The sequence below is a fragment of the Corvus moneduloides genome, chromosome 3 (genome assembly GCF_009650955.1).
Source record: "Corvus moneduloides isolate bCorMon1 chromosome 3, bCorMon1.pri, whole genome shotgun sequence".
NCBI classification, from domain to species: Eukaryota; Metazoa; Chordata; class Aves; order Passeriformes; family Corvidae; genus Corvus; species Corvus moneduloides.
Genome location: NC_045478.1, coordinates 107,841,858 through 107,867,433, shown reverse-complemented (window position 1 = coordinate 107,867,433; position 25,576 = coordinate 107,841,858). Strand labels below are relative to the sequence as shown.

General features: G+C 42.8%; 1 protein-coding gene across 2 annotated transcripts in view; it reads left to right on the top strand.

Moving 5' to 3' along the window:
• Positions 1–25,576, top strand: part of COQ8A (coenzyme Q8A) — a 42,975-nt gene that overhangs the window by 1,338 nt on the left and 16,061 nt on the right. The window contains exons 1-5 of one of the 2 annotated variants that reach the window (XM_032103272.1): positions 7,401–7,537; positions 9,967–10,161; positions 12,430–12,840; positions 13,811–13,877; positions 21,781–21,855. In XM_032103272.1, the coding sequence (XP_031959163.1) occupies positions 9,985–10,161; positions 12,430–12,840; positions 13,811–13,877; positions 21,781–21,855 (730 nt within the window). In that variant the 5' untranslated portion in view covers positions 7,401–7,537; positions 9,967–9,984. Of the gene's footprint in view, positions 1–7,400; positions 7,538–9,966; positions 10,162–12,429; positions 12,841–13,810; positions 13,878–21,780; positions 21,856–25,576 lie in introns of those variants that run through there. The other variant, XM_032103271.1, reaches the window with a different exon arrangement.

Genomic DNA, 25,576 nt, shown 5'->3' with positions numbered 1-25,576 from the left:
GGCACTGGGTGCAGAAGGATAGTGGCTAAAGTCAACAGTAGCTCAAGACTTCAGGAGGGATTAAGAAATTGTTCCTAATACAGACTGAATGCAGATTGGTGTCTAAGGGTATATTGGTATATTTACATTTCTCTGCTATGTGATAAGAACATTCATATGTTACCAGAAGGAGTTTAGCTGCAGTTCACAGGAACTGCAGCTAGCAAGAGCAAGCAAGAATCTTCTTGCTCTTAGACTAGGAGAGTTCATTTTGTATTTTGTAAATGTTTTTTTCATTGCTGTTAGTTAGCAGTGACCTTGGTAACCTTTAATAAGATACATTTAGAATAAACAGTTTTGTATTGTCCAGTCTTACTCGAAATGGGGAAAAAAATGGCTGACCTGCTGTGCTTTGACAGTGTCTCTCTTTTAATAATGAAGGAGTGAGATCAGTAGAAGAAAAGGCCACATGTGGGGAACTGCCTCGTGCCTTTACTGTCTGAGTGCTGATCACCTTGTTTCACTCCTGCCAAGGGGAATTCTGTGCTGGCCAGTGCGGCTCTGGTTAATTCATTTGTGATAGCTAACACAAGTTGATAATAGCTCAATGCATCCATGCAGCAAGACCAGAACTTTTTTTGGCTTGTAGTCCTTTTACAGGCAAGTGGTGGTCTGTTGTTTCACAGCCTGTTTGTCAGGCTGTATTATTTTTCTGGAATCTGAGAGGGGACGAGGGATAGGAGCTGAATTCCTGCTTCTTAATTTTTTACGTTGAAACTAGTTGACTACTTATGGAGTTGGGATTTTTTTAGGTAGAGATGTCTCGTGGTCTGTTATCTTGTGTGTCAATGTGCATGGTATAAATTGTTTGATCCAGGTGGCTTGCCAAATGCATCTCAGGATTTGGCTTGGTGCATGAATAAGCATTTCTCTTTTTCCTTAAATCTGTATTACTGGGTGAACAGTCCAGCCTAGGATGGAGGTAGTGAGTCTGAAGCAGTATTCAGGAATCACATCTCCAGTGTGATGTAGGTCTTCTTGTCTTCTCCCTCTAAAACTGCTAAAGAAAGAAGTCTGGAAGAGGAGGTTTTTTTGCCTTATGGAGCTGTATATTCTGGAACAGAGCAGCTTTAGGAGAAGAATAGCTTTTCTTTCAGCTTGTTTTATAAAAGTGCTAAAAGTGCTGCCCTGTTCTCTGAGTGCCTGCTCTCCTTCAGGACCTGAAGAAGAAAATTGGTTATTTGCATTGGAGCTAAGATGCAAGCTGGCAGTGAAGCACAGTAGTTTGAGGGCGTGAGTTCAATCACTGTCTGCTTTCCCGCCCAGCAGTGAAAGCTCATTTTATAGGCACATTCCTATCTTCACATTCAATTTTTTATCTTTAGCTTCTCAATTTTTTAGATGCCACTTGTTTTGTTCCTTTCACCTCCCCTTCCCCCCCATACAGTAGATGGCAAAGTTAAATCAATCTGAGCTGGTGGCAAAGACCAAGAAATAACAGGATACACAAGTTTTTCCCTTTCTTTGCACAGTTGTGTTTCTGCACTTTATTTTAATGGCTTTTGTGCTTTGTCAGTCAGTAGAGGTGTAGAGCTAAATGAAGCATGTTCAGTTCCAGCTATTCAGTCTCTGAAATGTTCTGTGAGCTTCTTGCAGCATAGAAAATGACATTACTTGCTTGGAAAAACTTAGCTGTCAGTCTGTGGAGCTGGCTTTCGGAAACTTTCCAAGTTCATACGTCTGCTTAAACAAGTCTGCCTGCATATCCAGAGTTAAAAAAATAGGTGTTTTTTTCTGGAAGCTGCATAAGACTGTGTCTTTTTCTTAAAGACTCTGTAGATTCTGTATGTAGAGACACCGGGAAGGACGATCTGCTTATGGTCTGTATGATCCTAGAGCTGTTTTGTGATGTGCAGGTGGTAACTTCCACTTACAAAGTTCTCTTACTGTGTTTGTTTTGCCTCTGTAGTTTGTCCTGGTTTTCTGTGTAGATTAGATCTTTATGTGGCCCCTTTCATTACTATTCATGCCTCCTTTTAAACTAGTTGCATGCCTTGGTTTTCTTCTGGGTCTGCTGAACAAATGAACTATAAAAGGGCTTGGGGCAGTGTTCTGAAATGTCACAGCTCTTGTGTTGTCTGGATTGTGCCATTTGGAAGGATTAAATCCTCTTCGTAATTTGATATGGTCAAAGTGGTCATCAAGAGAGTAGTCGGGATTAGGGAAGAGATGGAAGGGAGAACGACTGGGCAGTAAACTGCATGTGGCTTGAGTGTTTCCTTTAGAGGACCCTTCTGAAATCAGTAAGCCTAGAATCTTACATTGCATAGCAAAGCTTTGTGGGGCATGGCCTTTCAGAATTCACTCTGGGAGTTTGGGGATTTTCAAAGGGAACTGTATAAGCTGCAAAAAGATTTGGTTTTTCTAGTTTGGAAAGGCAGTATGTTTATATTATGTAGAATGTGTTTTCATTAAACCTGTACATAGAGAGAGTAAACAGTTGTAGATTACAGATTCTGTATCAGGTTTGAGAGCTTGCAGGTTAGATTTAATTGTAAGTTTTGAGAAACATACAGCTCATTACTTTCATTTACCCTCAAAAGTACCTATGTGTGGGGAGCAGGAGCAGACAGAAATAACTTGTCTGTGGCAGAGCTGTCGTGCAGGAACTGTTGCTTCTGATAGATCTGTTCCCCTGCAGCACAGAGATCAGTTTATGTCTTCTTGAGGTAGTCTTTTTTTGCCTATGGTCCTCTTCTTGCAAGGAGGTTTTGGGACAGCCAGAAAAAAGAAAGCTCCCACAGCTAGGGTGCTGGCATGTCAGGGGGCTATGAATAGACTAGGATGTGTTCTAAGTTGCTAAATTGGAACCTCACCCCAGCTTCCAGGGCAAGGTTGGAAGCCATGAGAGATCTATACAGATATGAGGGCAGGATCAGTAGTGGGATCAGTGGCTGTGGTGTTTGCCTGCTGCTCACAGTGGTGGCAGAGGGGTTGTGCTCGGCACAGGGGGTGTGTTTGCCACCCAGAGAGACCTGCGGGGGCACTGCTTAGGGACTTGATAACAGGGACTTGGGGTGTGGTGTGCAAGGGTCTGTCCTGGTGTACACAAAGGGTGATGAGCAAAATACCTGCTTATACCTGAGGAAGAGCAGGTGTACAGCACAGTTACAGGTTGTGTCTAGTTCTTAGAAAGGGTCTGACGAGAAGCCGTTGCCAGCGTGGCATTTAATGATGACTGTTGGCAGTATATTGTTTAGGTGGTCAGCAAACCAAGGCTCTAAATCCTTGTTTTGGCTTTGATCTATAGAGGTGGGCATTTAGAGGACTCGTAGGGATAGGCTGTGTGCTGTAAGGGTCAGCACTGGGATGAGAGCACTGGGATTCTGTTCCGGACCCCATGCCTGACAAGTGGTGTAAGTTTTGGTAGGTCACTTACTCTCTTCCCTCTAAAGTAGACAGCTGTGATATCAGTCCCCTTTCCTTAGCTTTTTGAGAGTTATAAGTGAAGAGGGGCGTGTGTTTAAATGCAAGAGGAAGAGCTGCTATTTTTCTCAAGACTTTTGCTTTAAGTAGTGCTGTACTCGAGTCTAAAGGAATCTGCACTTGTTTGTGAGTTATAGCACTTTATCGGTTTCCAGTGCCTAAATTGGACTTGTTGTGCTTTTGAAAAGTCAAAACTTCCAATAAAAACAATTGCAGCGTAGCAGTGTATGCAAAAAAAAAAAAAAAAATAGCTGCAAATTGATAATCTCCCTCATTTATACTTTATATTCTGATTCAGAGTACAAGATCAGTGGGGAGCTCTGTTGATTCCTGTGCAGAACCGTGCATCAGGCAGGGACTGGCTCCCTGTGCATCAGAGGGAGCTGAGCTTTGGTGGTCTCTTCTGCTCTAACTGCTGAAGTGACTGAGAGAATGGAGTGGTGAGACTTGGAGAAGGTGTTTGTAATGTTCAGATCTTGTTTGAAGCTCAGTGTTTGGATATGATCAGTGAAGAGCTTTAGTGTGACCTTTTTGTAAATACTGCTAGGTAGAGTTATTCCATATAGATGTAGGGGATTTGTCTTCTAAAGTAATGCTGTATGTTACTGTTGATGGGGTGACTTGGGAACTGTGCTTATGTGTAAACTTGCCATAAACCTAAATAAAGGTTTCATCTTGTAGTAGTTTTGTTTCTTAAGTACATGCTTCAAATACTGCATCTGCCAGAATCTCATATTAATCTGTGTGCTTGGAGGTCATGCTCCATTTTGATTTTAAGGCACTGTTGTCCTTGTTGCTGAGTGCATGATCCACGTGCGTGGGAAGTAACATTAATCCAGAGTCCACTCATAAGCATGGCCCACTGCGTAAATGGACAAGAAAACCCTTTTTTTTTTTTTTTGTCCTCTTATTCTTTTTCCCTTTCCTCTTGGTAACAGAGGTAATACAAAGATTGTGTGTTTGGTATAGATACAACTCCAGATTGAAATCCATCCCAATGGCCCAAAACCTTTTGCCTTGCAAATGAGATAAATAGATTTTTTTTTTTCCCTATTATTTTGGGCCCCGTACTGCGGAGACTTAATTCTCGGGAGCAGACAGAAATCACATTCTTGGGGAAAAGTGAACAAGCAGTGACCTTAAAATCACAGCAACTGAGTTGGATCTACCTCAGTGTGACAGCAAACAACATGTGCACAGGACCAGATTTATTAGGGTATTATGTCAAGGCATATCAGAGGTGATGTGTAATGAGGCTTGTAACGTGCTCTCTTAATTGTGGTAAATCTTAATCGTGGGTAAATTATTTCTAGATCTTTGTGGATTTTTTCCATCTGTGTGTAGAAAGATGCTGTGTTAATTCCAGGTGTGTGGGCTGTGACTATGCTTTTGCATGTCCCCAGACATTGTCCAGAAAGAAGTAAACTGCGCTGTTGGTCCAGAGCATTCACTTAGCATGGATGTATCTGTGCCTAAAATAAAGCAGGCTGTGCTTACTTCTAAAGTGTCCAAGCATTCTTTTCACTCTTATGTGCGTCAAGCCATTTATGGGGAAAATTTGGTTTTGAACTAGCTGTCATTTGCCACAAATGAGTGCTAAGCCTTCTGAATTTTGGTGGAAAGAGGTATTTGTCTGCCAAGCAGCCCATTTTTATCAGTGTATGTACTGCTGTTGTAGTGATTAGGAAGCAAACCAGTCCGCCTGCCCTTCAAAGGTGTTTGTTTTAAATGGCATTGGCAAACTGCTTTGTGTAAGGGTGGTTGTAAAGCAGCTTTCAGAGACTTGATGAATTCAGCTTAAGGGGGCTTGAGTGCAAGCCACGGGCACGATCAAATATAGGGGTCCTCAGTTCTGTTATAGGTCACATCTTAAAAGACATTTCTTTTGGAGCTGCAATGTATAGGAGTTATGGGGAGGGGGAAGAATGAAGGATAAGCAAGGTGGATTTTCAGTTTGATTTAAAGGATGATGGCAACTTCTTTCTTTTAAAATGCTGGTTTTGTGCCCTGCATGGTTAAAATTTGGGTCAGCTGCAACCCAAGGAATCCAGCTAATGAAAACACATCTAGGTAGGGACCTGACAATCTGGTATCAAAGGAACTGGTGGGGAAGTGTGTGATGGAACTGAAAAAGGCCATGAATGAAAGGATCACATGAAAGGGTTGGTATGGCAACAAACATAAAAAGAAGTGAAAAAAAAATCTGTAAAAGAACAGTTACAGAGCATCTTAATGAATAATAGTTATATTGAACTTAGTCTACTGTTGGTTCATGGCCATGGAACAATGTCCTGAGTATCTGGCCTTCTGCATCTTGTTTGTGGTGTTTATTATTTTTATTTCAGTATACTCTTGCCACACTTGCTCTGATGGTGTGGGTGGTTATAACACTGAAGCCAGGGTTTTAGTCCTTGTTTAGATACAGCTAAGATAACAGTGATTGTAATAAATGATAATGGAGAGAGGGAAGATGTAGAGGTTGCTTTCTCTTCCTGAAATGTGATACCTAATTATCTACCTTACTACCTGTCCAAACTAATATTATTCATTTTTGTTTCATTTATTTAAAATAAAAATTGAAGATAAAGAAGGCAGTTAAAACTGCAGACCTGAGAGGGGGAATATGGGCTGCTGTGAAACTGCTCTGGGTTTTGTTTCATTGTTTCTTCTTTGGTTGGTTATTTTGTGTTATGTTGTTTTGTTTTCTAAATTATTCAGCAGTTTGGATGTTTGGCGTAGTGTTGATAGTAGAAGTAGTTCCCATAAAGTGAAAAAGGCTGTGTTGTCGTGCACAGAAAGCTTCCAGAAATGTTTCTGCTATTTGTCTGCATGATTACAAATCTTATGTTTAAACTTGGTCTGTCCTAAGACATTTCACTGTACAAGCATCTGGAAAAAAGCTCGTGGAGTCAGAAGCAGATCCGTGTGTCTGTAGGAGCACATATTAGCACACGGAAAAGAAAGGGAATGAATGGAAGAATGTGTTTTTAAAGCAGGACAAATGCATGATTTCTCCTCTGTTGCTTGTAGTGAGGCTCTTGGTGTCTGTTTTGACCTCTGATATGCTGCATATCTTGCTACACGTGCTTAAACCTTCAGTCCAATAATCCGGAATGTTGAAAAGGGGAGGAAACACTTGGCAGTCATTCACTCTAGAGGATGGTGGGTTGTGAGGCTGAGGATTGTTGCACACAGGAGCATCCCAGGCATTGGTTTAGTTTTGCTGTTACAGCAGGGCTCTGAATCAGGTGGCATCTAACCTGTAGAAGCCCCTCTTGCCTGCTGTGCAGACCTTGCCTGGTGTCTGAGGATGGCTTGGCTCGAGCTTCCTCGTGCTGGAAGGTGTTGGGGGTTTGTTCAACTGTGAGAAGCTTACTAAGCCACGTCTGTGACTCTGCCTATTTTTGGAAAAGGGCTCATGATCAACACTTGTCAGCCCTCTTCAGTCCAGGTTAGAGGCACTCTGACAGCTTCTGTAGACACAACTGACTTGTCCATGCTCTGTGCTAGCAGTGCCCCACTTCTCTAGAGCTAGATAAAGAATCCTCAGGGAGCAAGTCAAGTGTGATACAGACTTTGTACACTTGGACTAATTCCCTTTGGAACCACTCCCTAAATCTCTTTCTGATAGAGCTTGCTTATACTGTATTTATTGGTTTAGTAGGGTATGAATAGAACTTGTCTTAGGGGGAAAGAAAGAAAGAATGCTTTGCCTACTATCTGTGCTGGGTATTAACACAAGTGTAGTTGTTGGGTACAATACCAGCCTTCTCAGAAGTGTGTGCTCCCTCTCTCTCAGGTTTTGTCTCTTGTCCTTGCTTGTGCTTATCGCTTTTTTCGTTGAAGAAAAAGGTAATTTTCCTAATGCTTGGTTATTTTTTTGTGTGTAGTCTTTTACCTTCTTGATTATCTTGCATATATTTTATTTAGAATAGCCTGTCCTTTGGCAGCACTGCATAGGAGCATGTTCCTGATGCTTCTGAGCTAACAGACCACTTACCTGGTACCTAGGTGGTTACAGCTGCTGTGCAGAGGAGGTGGGACTGATACCATCGAAGTCAGAAGGATATGGGTAAGAGTGTGCCCAGTCCAGTGTCTTGTAGCCAAAACTGTGCAGGGCCATAGGTCCTCTTTGCTTGCTGATATATTTAGCAGTGGAGGATTGAATGAGTGTTGTGCAATGTATGTTTTCTACTTTTGGCTGCATTAGCTTCCCTGAAATTTTGTTTGGAGATTTATTTCTTTTAAAAAATGCATATTTAGCATATCATAACTGTCACTTCATAACAAGGTCTTTGGTTGTTTTGGGGTAAAAGGAGTGTATAGTTTTACTACTGTTGATTAGTAAGAATACATGTTAAAAGTGGATTTTTTTTGTGTGTGTGTTGTCTAAATCTGTATTGGCTTACCTTTTGTTGCCCTTCTTGGGATGGAGGAAATGAACTTTTTTTGCACTCAAGCTTTCCTTGCTGTTAATACTTGTGATCACAAAAGCACTTATTTCTTAATAGTGGCAACCTTTGAATGGTCCCACTTCAGCTGGGACAGTACTGGGTTGTTGGCTGGTTTCTTTGCCTTATTTGAATTGCAGGGACAGCCTGCAAATAAAAGCTTTGAGTGAGATCCATGTGGAAATTTCCAGTGTGAAGATGTAGGGGTAGAAAAACACTTCCTGTTGACAGAGTAGATTTCCTTACCTGACAGGCAACTTTTGAGTTTAAAAGTGCATTATACAAGGTTAAAACAAATCATAGTGATTAAACTCGGAGAGATGCAGGAGTAACACTTCTTAGAGGTCTGGAGCATATGGATAGGTCTTGTAAGGAGAACCACAGAATAATGACCTAGGTGGGCTTGGTTTTTAGTTTTACAGCTAATCTGTCATGCCCAGATTTGTTGTAAGTACTTGACTGTCCTTTTTACTTAACAAGTAAGTGTAACACTTTCTGGCTGCAGTGCTTGTTCCTGATTCTGATCACTGATAAAACAGTGGTTAAACAAATATCCCAGTAACTGGGCTTTATCCTGCATTTGCATAATAATGTCTCTCTGAAGTTCTCTCTGTAATAATCTGTGCATTTCATGTGTGATTGCAGCAAAATTGTGTACTTAGACAGAAATTTAGCTTTAGCAGTCCATTCTTCTCCTTCATGACTGGTACAGCTGACATGTTTGAGACAGGCCTTGTGTTTCCTGAGAAGGTAACTGGATCCAGTTGCTTGTGGTCTGCAGTGTAATGCCTTGTATACTGTTGACTCAGGACCCTTGTGCCACATCAGTGTATTAACATTCATAGTTGAGTACATGTACACATTGACAGGTTATCTTCTAAAAATGAATTGATACCTGTGTACCTACCTAGGAAATAACTTATATATGTGGCCTTAGACTAGTGCTCCATCCCTACTGCAGTCAGGACAATTTTTTTTCTCTTCAGATCATTACAGAGAATGCTGTGTAGGCAAAAGGTTGGACCTTAGTCAGCATCTTGTTCCAACTGCGTGCCTCTGTCTTCTGTGTCAGTAAAGATGGGAACATGTGCAGCTGAGCCAGTCCTGGCACCATGACCCTGTCTGTGCTTTAAAGGTATAGAAGATGAGTGAAATAAGCAGGTGAAAAATCTTCCCTGCAAAATGGTTTTGCACCCCAGCCACTGGATTTCTTTTGTGTGAACCACAGTGATGTAGGAGAGGCGGTGTCCTGAGCCTTAGTTTGGATCTAGGCTGAGCCAAAGGAGTCGATGGACATTAACTCTTGTCAGACACACTCTGTCCTGCATCCTGCAGAGTCCACTTCGTATTTGAAGACACTGAAATTGCACAGGCTGTTACAAATCTGAGATGGAGCCCCTTGAAAAGGAAGGGGGACTGAGTCAAAAGTTCAGCACTGTAGTGCAGCACTTTGCAAACGCTGTGATAGGCAGGTGTTGTGAGCATGCTTAAGTTTCCAGTTAAAAGCAGCAGAGTGAGCTACAAGTTGGGGATGGAGCAGACTGGGGAGCAGACTACTTTGGAGGATGGATGAAGCTTAATCATTGGTGTGGGAGTAAAGAAATTTGGCCATGTAAAATGAGCAGGCACAGCTCCAGGGCAGGAATGGAATGTGACAGTGGGCTTCATTGGTGCTGTCAGGATCTGAGAACACGTTCCAGGGCCTCATAAAAATTAAAGGTCAAATGCTAATGTTTTTAATCCACTTTTAACATCTGGAAGGAATCAAGACCATCTTTGCAGTGTTACTGACATTTACCTGTCTTTGCTTTCCCTGGTCATTGGTAACTTGGATATTTGTGGGGAGTCCTGGTAAGGTCAGCTAAGTAGCTGTCACTCAGGCTGGCCTGGGTGCTGTCTGGGCTGCAGACAAGCTCCCATGGTGGCTGCTTGCCAAAGCAGGATGCCGTTTCCCAGGGATGTGCTATCGACTCTCAGGTGATGTGAAACCTGTTGCAGATTTGTTCTTGACACCTTGTCTCCCTGCCCCCTCTCCCTTTTTATCTTTCAGCACAGAAAGACATCAGTCATGGCGGGTGATGCCATCATGGTCATGAGGGGCTTGACCAAGCTCAGTAAAGCGATCCTGGAAACCCAGGCAGGACAGCTTCGGCAGGTGCTCCTCGGGGGAGATGCAGTTACCATTGCGAAGACTCTCCAGGCCACTGCTGAGGAACAGTTCAGTTCTGCCTTGGGGAAAGTGCAGGTAAGCAAAACTCTTTGTGCACAGTCTAGTCTGATGTTTTGCTTTTTCTCCAGGTACTTTTTTGGTTTTGTTGTGCGAGTGTCTGTGAACTCACATCTTGATTGAGAGCCTAATTCTGAAGTGCGGGATTGATGATGATAATAATAATAATAATAATAATAATAATATTGCAATGCTCTGGGAATTCTTTGGAATCTGTGGGGTGTGGAAGGTGCTTGGGCAGGAATGGGAGGGGAATGTTACTGCAGAGTGTTTCTGTTTCCATTACTGAGTGTTTAAGACATGCTGAGTAAGAAAAGTGCTCTGTTAGTCTCATCTTGTCAAAGATCAAGCTCTTGCTAAGACTGTTCAGCAGCTTTGTTATTTAGAGTGTACTTTAAACTTCAGGCATTGATTTACCTCTCCTTGACTGAATGAAGGAGCTCTTTTAGAATGCATTGGATTTATCTCGGTGCTGCTGCCTTTCTTGGCAAAATTGGTGCACGTAATATTTTTCAGAGTGGCTCAGGGTCAGGTGTTTGCACGTTCACCACTTACAGCCCAGGCTGGATTTTCAGAACTGCCTTTCAAATGAGGAACATAAGGAAAGCCAGACAGCAGCTTCTCTCATCAGAGGTGGGGATAGATTTATAAGAGCTTCACATTTGCTGTGCTGCCATCTTTTGAAAGCAAGGGGCTTGTCTGTAGTACTTCTCTCTCATCATCCTTTAGAAAAGAGTGTGTAGCTCAGATGATGATTTTTGAAGCAGAAACTAATGAATGGTTTTTGTGCAATGAGCTTAGACTATCATGGCAATCTATAGCTTCAGTCCTAGAATCTGGGCCTGTGTTTTCTTGGTTCTGGTTAAGCTTGCAGTAGAACTAACTTGTGTGTTTGCTTATGGGGATAGTGTTTTGTTATTGTCCTCCTCTTGCACCCGAGAGAGATAATATTCTCCTGTTTCTGTGCATGTTTCTCTGCACAAGAGAAGCCCAGTGAGCACAACTGCAGAACGCTTGCCCTGTGTTCTGTAAATGTATCGCAAGAGAAGCTGCTGCCAAAGCAGGGCTCAGTAAGAAATCTAAATGTACAGCATCTTCTGTTTTGAAGAGATGAAGATCTTTTACATTAAGTGACAGAGTTTTAGCTGTCATGTTTCTAAAAATTTAAGTATGGAAGTAAGGAGGCCTTCTTGCTTGAAATCATTGGTCACTATTGTGGGCCACAGTCCCCATCTGTAAACATTTCTCCTCTCCTCCCCCGCTGCAATGTTGAGGTTCAGAATAGCATGAGACTTGCTGAATAACAGGAAAGACCATGTTCTGGTTTTTTTCTCTAAGGAAGGGAAATTTAATTAGTGTTTAGGAAAGAGCCTGAAATATGCTGCCTGCTTGCCTGACCACAGCAAGATTTAAAATCCTGTTGACTGCCTGTAATAGTCATCAGTTATTTTATGGTATTGCCACTGCTGAGATAGGTAACGAGTATATGTCAAGGAATAAGTGAACAGGACATAATGCTCTTCTGTTGGCTCTTATTTATTTATTTTTTGGTTGAAAAGTGTTAAGAAATATCTGGACTTTGTGGGGCAGCTTTTGCAAGGTTAGGACAGAAAAGAGAAAAGTGTCAGGAGAAGCTTGCCTGGAGTGTTGCTGTGCCCGATGCTGTTATCCTTGCTCCAGGCACAGAATTTTATTTATTTTGGGATGACAACACATAGTTTAGTGGTTGAATAATGGACTGTGTTTTGCAGTTGGTGGTGACATGGCATGAAAGGGTGAGCTTATTCTTCCTGTAAGTAGGTATCTGGTGTTGCTTCAGGTGGCTTTGGGCTTGGAAGTGCTCATGTTGTGTGAGTGGGGACAGGATGGGAGGAGAGAAAACTGAATGTTATGAGGTTCAGCTTTTTGTTATCCCTCCTAAGTACATCTTGCATGATCTTGCAGCTCCCATCAGCTGTTCTTTCTGAGCAGTGCATTGTTTCTAGTGAACTCCACATTTAGTGACCCTTTCTGGCAGTGTATGTAAAAACAAGGTATCTCCAGTTAGGGATATTTGAGAAACTGTTAAAGAATTTGTCCCATCAGTGGAGTTAAAAGATTGCCAGGGATTCCAAGCATCCTCATTGTCTCTTACTGTGAATGTCTGCAGTGTAGAGTCTCCAAGTGTCTACAACTCCTTACTGTGGAGACATGACACCTAGCTGCATGCTCATCTCTGAGGACCATGGGTGGGTAGGGAGCAAGGTTTAAGATCTTTTCTTAAAGTATTTCTATTATTGTTTGCAGGAACTAGGCAGACAGCAGGAGAACTTTACTGACCTGGGTGAGGATTTTGGGAAAGACTATGACTTCTCAGCCCGAGAGCCATCAGATCCTCCAATGGACTTCTCCACTGCCCCTGGCAAGCCTCAGGAACGCAGCGCTGAAGGCCCTGCTTATTCCTACACAACAAATGGACCTTTTAGAAACATTGATGAGACTGGAGATTCTGGCATTGGTCAGAAGCCTTTCCCTCCCAAAATGGATGCAAGGTTATTTGGAGGTGTTAGGGACCCTGGAAATCCTTTTGCTACTGCCTTTGGACAAAATAGGGCTTTTCACCAAGACCATTCCTCTGTTGGTGGATTAACAGCTGAAGATATTGATAAAGCCAGACAGGCCAAAACAGGTTCAGGGCAGAAACCCTACAAACAGATGGTATGTTGTTTTAATTAAGGATTCTCAGTGCTGTAGTTTCTATGCTGGATTGTCCTTACTCACCTTCTCCTCTGTTTCTCTCATTTCTTCCTCTTCTGCTATTCCCTTTTTGGGAGGCAGAAGAGGGAAGTGTCAGTGCTCATTATCCCTGTGATATTTGTTCTGTCAATAGCTTTTCAGTCTCTCTTTTCATACTTGCTCCCTCTGTCAGATAATCTGACGTGAGCAAATGTTTAAAAAGTGTATTTAGTCTTAGAATTGGACCTAAGGTCCTCACAGTGGAGGCTGTGGCTTTCTGTGTGGCGTCTTGCAGTTGTAGAAGTGGAGGCAATGTTGCCCTGAGCATAATTAGATTGGAGAGTAGCATAGCTCACTATTGTTGCTTTAGTGCTTCATACCCTTGTGTGGGAGTGCAGAACCCACAGCAGAACTCACAGTGCAGATACTTGTCATCTGCTCTGACCTTGTGCCTCCTTCCCCACATCCAGTATCAGATGCCACTGTGGGCTCACTCACTCAGGGCATTGCTGTATACAGCCACTCCTGCTGCTGTGCGTGGAGGAACTGTCTACAGTCCTGTGAATCTGATGACCCTCCATGAGTTCGAATTCCATGTGTGGAAGGGAGTTTGGGTTAGCACTGTGCATCTTCTCCAAGTTCAAAATACAAGGGCTGCTGAGTTGAAAGTGAGAATAGGGTTTCCAAGCATGGTTATCAGCTCTTCTGTCTTTCCCACCCTCTTGTCCTCTCCTCTGCTCAGTGTGTGTTTCAGTTCATGGTGTGTCTGTTCTGCACTGTATTCCCTTGAAAATCCCCCAACAGATACAAGGCTCAGGTTCAAGGAAGGCTTTCTGCAGCATGGAATTGTTAGGTGCTCTGGGTTGTGCTCTGACTTTGCAGGTGTCTGACCATGTGCCCAGTTAATCTGTGGATTTCTTGGTTTGTTTTTTCCCCTCTCTCTCCACTGCAGCTCAGTGAACGGGCCCGCGAGAGGAAGGTTCCTGTCACCAGGATCGGCCGACTCGCCAACTTCGGAGGTCAGTTTGCACTCCTGCGTTTGCCACAGCACTTGCAGTGCTGGTTAATGGCCGGCTGTGACAGGGCTCCTGCTCTGCAGCACCGGGTGGTTCCATTTGCTGGTTCAGCTTGCTAATAGGAAAGTGCCTTCCCACTAACAGCTTAGTTAGCTCAGAGCTTGATTTGGGCTTTTTCATTGTTCTTAAGAGTTTGGGACAGATGATTTGGGAGTGCATAGTAGAGCTGCACATCTTCATGGTGACACATACAGTGTGGGCTGTGCTGTTTTAGTGGGAGAGTGAGGTGCAGGTTGTTCCCCAGCCTGTACAAATACCCTGGTTCTGCACATGTGATTGCACTTGGAGGAGACTCTCCCAGTCCTTACGGTGTGCTATTACTGTCAAGCAGAGTCAGCTGCAGCAGCTGTTATTTCAAGTAATCTTTTCCCAATCTTACCCTTGCTACTTCTCTGAACAGTGTTTAAATATAAAACATATCTTCCTAGTATTCTTTTTTGAGCACGAGGAGATGATAACAGTCAAGGTTTGATTTACTTAGCCATTGCTTGTAGACCATATTCTCCCAGGAAGGATGTAAATTCTGAGCTTGTAAAATCAAGCTAGCTGAAACCTAAATGAATTTTACATGCAGAGTGGGCCTTACTATGTCAAAAAGTAACTAAATATCTTAAGTAATATTGATAGATGATGCTTATTTAATGTCTTGTATCCAAAGCCATCAAAGGACTTAACGTGTTCCTGAGGAGAAAGGGACCAAAGTATTGCAGGTGGAGAGATGAACACAGCTAGTGCTACTTAGGTAATCATTAGGTGAGGAGTCTGTCTTTTGCTGTGGTTGGGTTTTCTTGTGACTGTAGTGTTTCGAGATGATATCTATCTAGGTTGTGAACAGTCTCCTGTGGCTCTTGTGATTCTCTTCCACAAAATTTGATAGAGAAGCACATGTACAAAGTAGACATCTTTGTGTTACGGATCCCAGAAGAAAGAAAAACAGCCTGTCAAATGTAGTTCAAATCAACTATTGTATAAAAAAACAATTATTCTTTCTCTGTGTGTCCTTTTGTTGGACTAATATGCACACTAGGAGGAGTTGGGGCAGGGGCTGATCCTATGCAGTGCAGGAATAAACAGCAAGTGAGTTTTGTGGTAAGTTTTTCATGCTTGTCAGATCTCTTTAACCCTGTAGTCTATTGCAGGCACTCTGGCTTTACAACATGCTTAGTATTTCTTAAAGGGAAGCAGGGTTCATGATCTGCTTTTTGGAGTAACATCACTTTAAAACTCACTGGGCTGTTTTCTTGAGCTCTAGTAGCACACAGGTCTCCATTCTAATCTAGCCTTGAATTTTATGACAAGTATCACAGCACTTTTTGCTGTCATCTTCTGGAGTTCACCTGTTGCTGCTTGCTGACAGCTGGTGGATGTGTTCACATCTTCTGTGAACTTTGGGTTTTAGTGCTGTTGCTTTATGTTCCAGCTTTTGGCACCCAAGGCTGTTGTGTGAGGGAAGGCTGACTCATGCTTCTAGGGGAGGTATAACCTGTCTTCTCCTAACCTCAAGGTAAAAACCAAAACAAATAGCCCCATCAGACCAAAACCACTAAGGGAGAGTAGGACAGAGATTGTTTATAAGCAGCATCTCCAGACATACCTCTGTGTATAATTTTTTCTTTTTGTTCTTGCTCTTCTCTTCCAGCTGTCTGCTTTATATGATTAAAATGGCTGGCAAGACAGAGTGCTTGCTTTCAGAGTGCTTCTGGGGGAAAACTGTGTTGCAGAAATGGTGTTCAGATTCTCTGGTCTCTGCAATCTCTTGTTAGCATTCATTGCTTATCTTTCCCTCTGAATTTTAATTTGCAACAGCAAAGAGAAACAGTACTGTCAGTACAGTGGCTTAGCAAACAACAATGTAGTCTATAGGTAGTTTATTTCAGTTTAAGATATCCTTTGGTAATGTTTTGGGACTTTTGACAAGGGCCTGTGGTAGCAGGACAAGAGATAATGGCTTTAAACTGACAGAGGGCAGGCTTAGATTAGTTGTTAGGAAGAAATCCTTTATTCAGAGGGTGGTGAGGCGCTGGCACAGGCTGCCCAGAGAAGGTGGGGATGTCCCATCTCTGGAAGTGTTCAAGGCCACGTTGGATGGGGGAGGATGGGGAAATATTGTAGGAAATACCACTGTTAACCTGTGGAATATTAGTGACCCAGCTATGTCCTTGCTTCCTAGGACATTCAAATGATGAGAATCAAACAAGGAATGGCAGAGGTGGGGGGTGATTATTTCCTGCTCTACCACCTGGCTCTTTACATTGCCTTAAAATTAATTAAGAGCAGGAGGCTACTCCATATCCATGAGGGAATGTAGCTTAAAGCAAGTAAGTTTTTTTGTGCAGGAATTCTCTTGTGTGCTTCAGGATGCCATCTTCATTTGAAGACCCCAAGAAATCATTCTGGGAAATAAAGTGGCTGAGGTGGATTCTTCTCCTACAGTCTCCACACCAGTCAAACTAGCATTTGATTCTGACTTTTTTTTACACTCTTTTTTTGGATAAAGTCCACTTTCCCCCTTTATTTCCATATTAGAACAGTATTATTTTAGGGTTGGATAAGATGGAAATGTTGTTGAGTAGGTCAAAAACAGAGTTCATGTAACTATTCCTGGGGTTCAGATAGCTGAATTCCCATGCTATTGGCATGATCCCATTCCTCCTCCTCTCTTTGTAGGGCTTTTTTTTTTTTTTTGTCCCCTCCAGTGTTATAGGGAGTGTTCAGCTGTGCCATGATGTCAGGACACTGTGCTGGGTGATGGACAAATTAGCAGCAGGAGGCAAAAATACTTGGGACTGCTGAGTTTGCCTTGGCTTCTCACCTCTTCTGGGGGCAAAGAACGTTTTACTGGAAAGATTGAAGATCATGTTTTCCAACACTTGCCTGTAATACTGAGCTAATATTGCTCTGTGATCAGCACAAGATCCTCTACTGAACTTTTTTGTCCTTTATAGGTATTTTTGTATGCTTCTTGCAAGAGTGACTGCTGATGGGTGTATTTATAGTACTAAATAGCATCCTTGATTTTTATTTATTTTTTCTTCCCAGGATTGTAATTGACAAAACAGATTTTTCTGCAGTTTTTTTGTTCCATGCTTGTTTTGTAGCCTGATGGGTCATCAGTTCCACCCACACAGTTCTTGATTTTTTTCTTTATTTCCATTCTCCCTTCCTTGCCTTATTTGACTTTTCTAAGCTGTTCCTGTCTCCCTTAATCATATTACTGGTTTCTAAGTTTATTATTTTAATGATATAATAAGGTCCTTTTGCAATAAAGAAGATTCAGGAAGCTTGTGGCAAAGTCTAGATTTAATGTGATTTTAACAATTTTGAAAACAAAAAAGCAAAAACCTAGTCTGAGGTATGTTAGTGAAGTATATACAGGCCTGACAGCTGCAGGATTCAGATTGTCATGTGAGTGACAAGTGAGTGTATTGGGTTTGCTTGTCAAGGGTTTGGCTGCAGGGTGGCTTCTGTGAGAAGCTGCCAGAAGCTTCCCCCGTGTCTGACTCCAAGGTGGCTCCAAGCCAAGGCCATCAGCAATGGTGGCAGCACCTCTGGGATAAGAGTTAAGAAGGGGAGAAAACCTGTACAACTGCAGCTGGAGAGAGGAGTGAGAGAAACAGCCCTGCAGACACCAAGGTCAGGGAAGAAGGAGGTGGAGAAGGCGCTCCAGATGCTGGAGCTGAGATTCTCAGGCAGCCTGTGGTGAAGGCCATGGTGAGGCAGCTGTGCCCCTGCAGCCCATGGAGGTCCACAATGGAGCAGAGATCCACCTGCAGCCCATGGAGGACCCCAGGGTGGATGAGGTGGATGCTTGAAGAAAGCTGTGACTTTGTGGGAAGCCCACACTGGAGCGGGGTCCTGGCAGGGCCTGTGGACAGAGGAGCCCACACTGGAGCAGATTTGCTGGCAGGACTTGTGACCCTGCAGTGGGCCTGTGCTGGAGCAGCCTGTTCCTGAAGGATTGCACCCTGTGGAAGGGGCCTATGCTGGGGCAGTTTGTGAACTGCAGCCCATGGAGAGGACTCACACTGGAGAAGTTTGTGGAGAACTGTCTCCTGTGGGAGCAACCCCACACTGGAGCAGGGGAAGAGCCTGAGGAGTCCCCTTCCTGAAGAGGAAGGAGCAGCAGAAACGACGTGTGTTGAACTGACTATAACTGCTATCCCCTTCCCCTGTGTTGCTGTGAAGGGGAAGGAGGTAGAGAATTCAGGAGTAAAGTTAAACCCAGGAAGAACAGAGGAGTAGGAGGGAATGTCTTTTATGATTTAGTATTAATTGCTCATTATCCTACTCTGATTTGATTGGTAATAAATTAAACTCAACCTGGGGAAATTAGTTTCTTTTGCCTGTGATGGTGATTGCTGAGGGATCTCCCTGTCCTTATCTTGATCCATGAGCCTTTCCTTATATTTTTCTCTGCCCTGCCCAGCTGAGGAGCTTGCAGTGTTTGCTGTGTGGTGAATGTGGTGTTTTACATGACCAAAACCAGGGCACAGGCTGCTCCAGGGGAGGGTCTCGCCTCACTTGGCAGGCTTAGCAGAGTGATAACAGCCCATTCAGCTCCTGTTTGTTTTGTTGTGTCAGTTGCTGGGCCAGAGGATTTTCCTGAACAAAACTGGTTCCAGATTATCTCTTGATGGGCTTGGTTTGAAGTGTCTTGGATGCTGCAGATGCCTGGAAAATACCTTAAAGAGCCATTCTGCTGGTATAGAACCAAGTGGCTTTTTCCAAGGCTGAAATAATCTGCAAAATGCAGGAGAAGGGCTTTGTAGAGGTGCTTGGGGATATTATTTCTCAAGGTGTTGTACCATGGCTGTTGAGTAATGCTGAGAACTGTCCCAAAATGATTAATCTTGGAGGAAATACACATCTTGCAGACAAGGAAAGTGAAGGACACAAGGAGTGACCTGTGCAAGTAATTAGTGGCCCAGAGGAGGAGAGTGTTTTTGTAGTACTACAGATTCTTCAGAGGGATGACTTGTTCCTGGTAACAGGTAAAGAACAGCAGCTAAGCCCCATATAGCTGCTTACTCACTTCCTCCCACTGCAGGAAGGAATAGGAAAGAGCAAAAACTTGGAGAAAACTTGGGTGTTGAGATAAAGACAGTTTAAGATGGGAAGCAAAGAAAGATTCATGTTCAAGCAAAGCAGCAAGAAGAGTTCATTCATGACTCCCTTCTGGAAGGCAGATGTTCAGCTACTTCCTGGGAAGCCGGACCTCAGCATCTGTAGTGGTTACTTGGGAGTGCAAACACCTTAACCCCAAACAAAAACACGTTTGTTTTTTTTTTCAAGCTTGACTGCTAAGCAGCAGCAAACACTGTGATTATAGTTTGAAGATGCTTGAAGCCTTTGTTTAAATTTCAGATCTTTTTAACCATGTTTTTGTCTTTTTACATGTTTTTGTCTGACTTTAGTTTATTTAAAACTTGTTGACTGGTGATTGGAGGGTTTTTTTTTTTTTTGGAAATTGGACAGAGTGGAGCAGTGAGGAAACTGTAAGAGCACCTATTGAAAAAGGAGCTCTTCTTCTAGTGCAGTCTACAATATTAGTACAGATGCTCATCTGTGCACATCCATGAGAGAGAAGGTGCAAAACACATTCATTTGTAGTCTGATCTTGCCCACACTGATGTAAGCCCAAGCTGCTTTTAAACAAGAGATAACCTCTCCAGCTTTATTCTGGAAGAGTAGAATCTGGTTCCTAGTCTTTCATTTACTTTAGAAGTGGTTTGTCTTAATGATGAAGAGATTAGAAACTTCAGATATGTTTTATTTTATGTCCTAGCAGTAAATCTCATAGTTTTTAATTTGAAACATTGACTGTAGAGCCTTTAGAAATGATGTGATGTTTTTAATTTGAAACCAATTACTGCCAGTCAGTTCAGTCTAGCTCTGATAATGACCAAGCTGATTTACAGTGGGGAGCATTGTTTTGGAGGTGGTGAGAGTGGGATCAAGGCCAACAGAAATGTTCTGTGAGTGGTATTTAGTCTAGAAAATCACATCTTGTTGATGAGATATGTCTTTATTGGCTTCCTGTCTGACTCTTGGCATTGCCTGCTCCAAGTTACTCTCTTGCATGTGGGATCTGATTGGAAATGATCATGTATCAGCATTTTAATAGGTGTTATGCTGTGTTTGAAAAGCTTTTTTGCTTGTTTTCTGTGAAGCCTAGGGGTATTTTTCTCATTTTGTTTAGCTAATAAAATCTCAGGATTTCTGGTGCAAAACAATTGCTCATTGGTGATGCCTGGTTTGGCACAACTGAAGGGTCTGCACAGGTTAGCTACTAACATGAGAATTTCTTAGGCTTCAAGTTGTTATTTCAGTGTTGCAACTCCATAGGAAAACTTGCAGAAAATATAGAAAAATTAAAAAAAAAAAAAAGAACAAAACCTGAACAAAGACTACCCCACAAAAACCCCACTAAACCAACAAAAAAACCCCCAAACCCCAACCACCTTGTAATGTCACTGATGCCTCCTGTGTTTCACCTTATGCTGGATTCTCTGGCCTGGTGCATGTAGTCTGTAAGACTGAAAGTGGAGCTGTTTTTGAAGCAGATCAACTATACAAGCTTGAAATTGTACTGGGAGAGGTGGGGTTGTAATTACCTGGTGGGTGAGAGGAAAAACTACAGTGCAGGATGAGGGTCACCTTGTTTGTGGCCAGGCTTTCTCACTTCAGTTGACAAAACTTTTGCATGTGGCTCTTCTGCACACGTGCAAAATGCCATGTGCTGGACAGCTCTGCTTCCTTCATTGTGCTGACTTTGTTTCCTGGTTGTTTTACCTGGGAAGTTTTCCAGTAGTGCCTTGAGGAAGGCTTGGGGTGCTTGGAAAACAGTGCTGTCAGCAGTGTCAGAGTACAGCATGGCAGGATGCACCACTGCTGAGGAGATATGAAGCAGCACTATCTGTTCTGGTTACCCATGTCATTTATTATCTAAAAAAAGAAATATTTGATATTGGGAAGGCAGTGAGACTTTGGTAGTATGGATTGCTGCATGATCAGATCTGTGCCTCATTTAATCTCCAGTGGCTTTGCTCTGGTTAGTGGAGGCAGATAGTGCTGCCTTTGTAGTTGTAGCATAACCTGTGGCTGTGAAACAGCACCCTGGAATTCACTGCTTGCCAGGGTGATAGTTCATGTGGATTGCTGCTGTTTTGTCTCCTGGTCTTACTGTTGCTGTGTGGGATTACTCCCTCGCCCAGCTCCTTGGGACTGCAGGTTACAACACTGCTGGTGTAAGGTGAGCCTCGGGCAAGACGTGTTTCTGTTCATTACAGTCAATGAGCACATGGAAGGAAGAGATAGCTAATGAGCACAATTAAATTTATGGCTTAGACAGCAGGGTTGCAAAACCTTACACTCTACTGGCAGTGGCTTCATCCTAAATACGGTTTTTTTCTCCTGCTATAGTGGCGTGGTGGGGGGTGAGAGGGATTCTGTTCCCTCCTGAGAATTGTACTTTAAGAACCATGATTGTGAGAGTTTTGGCATCTTTTTTTCCTCTTTTTTTTTAAGCTCCATGATTTGAGTCTAGAGCAGGACATTAGCCAGAGCACAGAGCTCTGAGTAACACTTGTGACATGCTTTATAAAAGCCAGATGTCCCAGACTGGCCTAACCTATGATTCCTGCCTGGCATGCTGGGCTGAAGAAGTATAGGAGAAAACTCTTCAGTGTCAAGTGAAGATGACTCCATTGCAAACCCCAGGATGTTCTAATAGAGCTGTTGTGCATTTGAATGCGTGGCTTAAAGTTAATTACCAAAAACGCCTCTGTATGTGGCTTGGAAGTATTTTTTTCACTCTGACTTGAGTCTTTTTCTCCTTATTTTGAAGGACTGGCTGTTGGTCTTGGCATTGGGGCTTTGGCAGAAGTGGCAAAGAAGAGCCTTAGACCTGAAGAACGCAGTGGTAAGCCCTTTCAATTTCTTTCTGTTTTCTTTTTTTCCTCCTCTTTATTTTATCCCCAGACACAGTTTACCTGAGTTTCCAAGATTTGTATTCTTTTGAAGGCTGGATGGTGAAGCAGAATAACAGGAGGATATGGGTAGTTCTTCTATTTTCAATATAATCCTTCATCTCCTGGCTCTTCTCCCATCTCCCTACGCCACAGCCTCACTACATAGACAGAGGTCAGAGGAATATTCCAGAGAATGTGTTTGTGCCAGCACAGTTTGTACAGCTTTACTTTTCCATAGCCAACCCTGAGGTTGAATCCTATCCTTGTGCCCATTCTTGGATTGTCTTAACAATTCTTTTTAAACTGTTCAGTGAAACCATGTATTTCTATCAGTACAGAAACTTTAGATGAGCCTGTGTGTCTGAAAATTTTGTTAGTGGTTGTAGTCTTTTTGAAATTAAAGGATGTTCTGCCTAGGAGGAACTTGGAGGATGGCTGCTGTCATGTAAGAGAGGCAAAGCACTTTATGCAATTCAAATTAAATGGCAGTTGTCTATTTCCAATATCTGTCTTTTGCTGCCTTCTAAAGGATCCTCATAACATGCAAAAGGCTGTGCTGTGCAAATAGACCTGATCCTCTTTCCTTCCCAGCTTATTTGAAGTTAGAGGTAAATGTTCCGAAATTGTACCTGATCATGTCATGGTGGCTTTCTTCTAAGCAAAGGTGTTGGTAAAATATGGTGGGGTGTGTGGGGGTCAGTGGTTTAGGGCATAGAAATACATGGTGGTGTTCTTCAGAAACCATGAGATTTATTCTAAAGTTTATGGTTCCATTCACTTGTTTGTTATCCAGGAAAAGCTTTGGTGGGATACTGCAAAACGTCAATGTCTGTGACAGTTGCTGCAGGCTATTTGATCTTCGGCTATTTGATCTTCTGGTTTGGCTGGTATGGTTGTGTTCAGGTTACTTCCAGTGACTGGAGGGAGCTGATGAAAGGTTGAAGTACTTGTAGCTAGAAGTAAAAATGAAGTCAAATCATTCCTGGTTCAGAAGCATTACTTTGAGATAATGACAACTGCTGGGTCCTTGTAACTTTACTCTGTGGCTGGTAGTATTCTACTACAAAGCCAATTTCTGTCTTCACCGTGGTCATCTTTGGGGGTGGAAAAAGGATGGAAACTGAACTTCTGTTTCAGGAGGTACGGGAGTGGCTGGAAAATGAAGACATTTGGAAGGGGGAAAAACACTAAAAAAACTAAGCAACTGAACAAAAAAATCCCAACCAAAAGAAATTCCCAAACCCTAAAACAACACCGCAGAATGCGAAACGTATTTCCATTAGTGGGAGGCAGAGGTTGTGGACAATCCAGGACTCTGCTTGTACTAGGAATACCAAGATGCAAATATTAACTGCAAGGCAGTGCTGAGCAGCCCAGCAGAGAAAAAGGATCCTTGGCAAAGAGTTCTTGTTTCTCTCTAAGACCTGAGGTGTGTGAGGATGGGTGGGTTTCTTTGCTTTGATTTAACAACATGAATCCAGGCAAACACAGCCCATCCTGTAGAGAATCCTTGAAGAGTTTTTGCTTTCAGCACTTGGGATGTTTGACAGGTTGTTGATACCTGTTGGAAGCTGATGATTTATGTTGCCTGTAACAGAGGTGGAATTGCACAACTGTTGGTATTTCTCTGCTTGCCAGAGTATTTTCTAATTGGGCACACCCCAAGTGAAAACAGGAGTTTGCAGAGCTATGAAGTTTGAGGGAATAACATGAGCTTTGTTCCTCTCTTACAGCATGAGAAGGATTTTTTTTTTTTTTTTTAAATTTAGAGGGCAGCAGACACTTTCTCCTTGCAATAAAGCAATTGCACCTCTAAACTTTTTTTTCTTCCTGGGGAAACTATTATTTTTCTGTGTCAGAAGCCTGCTCTATAGTCTTGAATCCTGCTTTGGGAAGAGTGATTTTCTTGAACAAACCTTGATTAAAAAATGAGGCAATGAGAACTGCCAACTTTAGTGCTAGGCAGGGAATTAGAAAATGACCTGGCTTTTATTTTTAGGTGTTTGTTTGTCTTTCCTTGTTGCTTCTCCTTTTGCTGTCAAGTCTGCTTAGATAAGATCTTGGAGTAGTGACTGTGCTGTAAAGGAGAATAATATCAATAGTGGAACTGAGAATGAGCCAAGAGCAGCAAGTGTGGAGGTGAGGCAAAAGTGAAAGATGTGCAAGCTTCGAACTCTTCTGGAGCTTCTCAGGCCAAAGACACAGGAAGGTTTCCAGGTGACTCAGCTACAGCCTCTGGCTAGTGTCCTTGGATGTGTTTTCCGCAGTATTTCAGTGGTGGGTAGGACTCCATGAATGAGAGCTCTCTCCATGGGCTCTGCTCCTGCAGAAATGCACAGCAGAGGATACTGACACAATGGGAGTCCAAGATTCCATTTTCTTACTGTTCTTCTGACAGTACCAGCCTGAGCTGTTCTTGGAGCAAATCTCTTGACATAAGTACCTCTATATTTCTTTAGAAGTACCTCTGTGCCCCTTTCCTGATTATAGCTTGAGGCATTTGTGCCCAGGTTTTGTGGCTGCCAGCACCATGAGTTTGGGCTAAGACCTGTCTCTTTTGAGAATGACATATTGTCCTGTTCCTGGGAAGCTGATAGAGGATATAATTTCCCTCCCTACTGCTGCAATATTAATAGTAACTTCTTGGCACTCCAGACTTAAACAAGTGGGATGTGTGTATGCACAAAGGCACGCCTAAGAATTTCACACTCTCACTGGCATCCAGGAGTAACGAGGAAGAGCTTTCTCTTGGTTGCCCTCCTCTTGCCTAGTTAGTACAAACTAAAGTGTCTTTATGCCTTTAAAATGGAGTTAGAAACACTGGTCCTTTAGTCCCAACCCCTAAGCCAGACACTCCTGAGCTACACATGATCCTGACAGCACAGCTTGTACTTCTTCTTTCCATTGCTGTTATCAGAGGGACTGCAAATTCCTACTCTCCTGCACGTTCTCTAGTAATTGTGCTAGTGCTGATCTGTTTTTTCCTGCTCAGTTTCCCCATCCTTGTCTAGTAGCCACAGGACCCTTCTCTCTCTACTTTGGATTGTCTCTGTTTCCATAAACAATTCACTTCTTCAGGGACTTAGGCTAAAGGAAATATGTCTGGTGCAAGAGTTGGTGAATTTCTTCCTTTTCCATCCAAGCCTGATGTCCTGGATGTAAATTCCTTCTGCTGCCAAATTCTTGTGAATAGGTGCAGGTTTCTTTGGTTTTTTGTGTTTCTTTTTTTTTTTTTTAAAGGCCTTAAGGTCTTAATGCTGCCATCTTTGAGGGGTTTGGCTCATCTTCTTTTGTTAAAAAGAGAATGACTTACTTGATTTCCAGTTTGAATTTTCCTGGTAGGCTGATAACCTCCTCTGTCGCTGGTGACCTTGATGGCAGCCTCAGTATTTAAAGCATGTATTTACAGTGTAAGGCCCACGCAGGGTGGGAATGGGAAAGTAGAATGAATTCCCAGCAATTAAAATGAGAGTGCCCAGATAAACAGCTGCTGTTACAAGTAAAGAGACTCTGGGTTCAAGGACAACTTTGTCACTTATTAATGACCTGTCCTGGGCAGTTGTTCAGGCAATGCACAAATGCCAGGCTGGACAGAGCCCTGACAGGCTGGCACTTGGCCTGGATTTGAACACAGAGGGATTTTCTTATGAAAGGGAGTAATGCAATATCCTT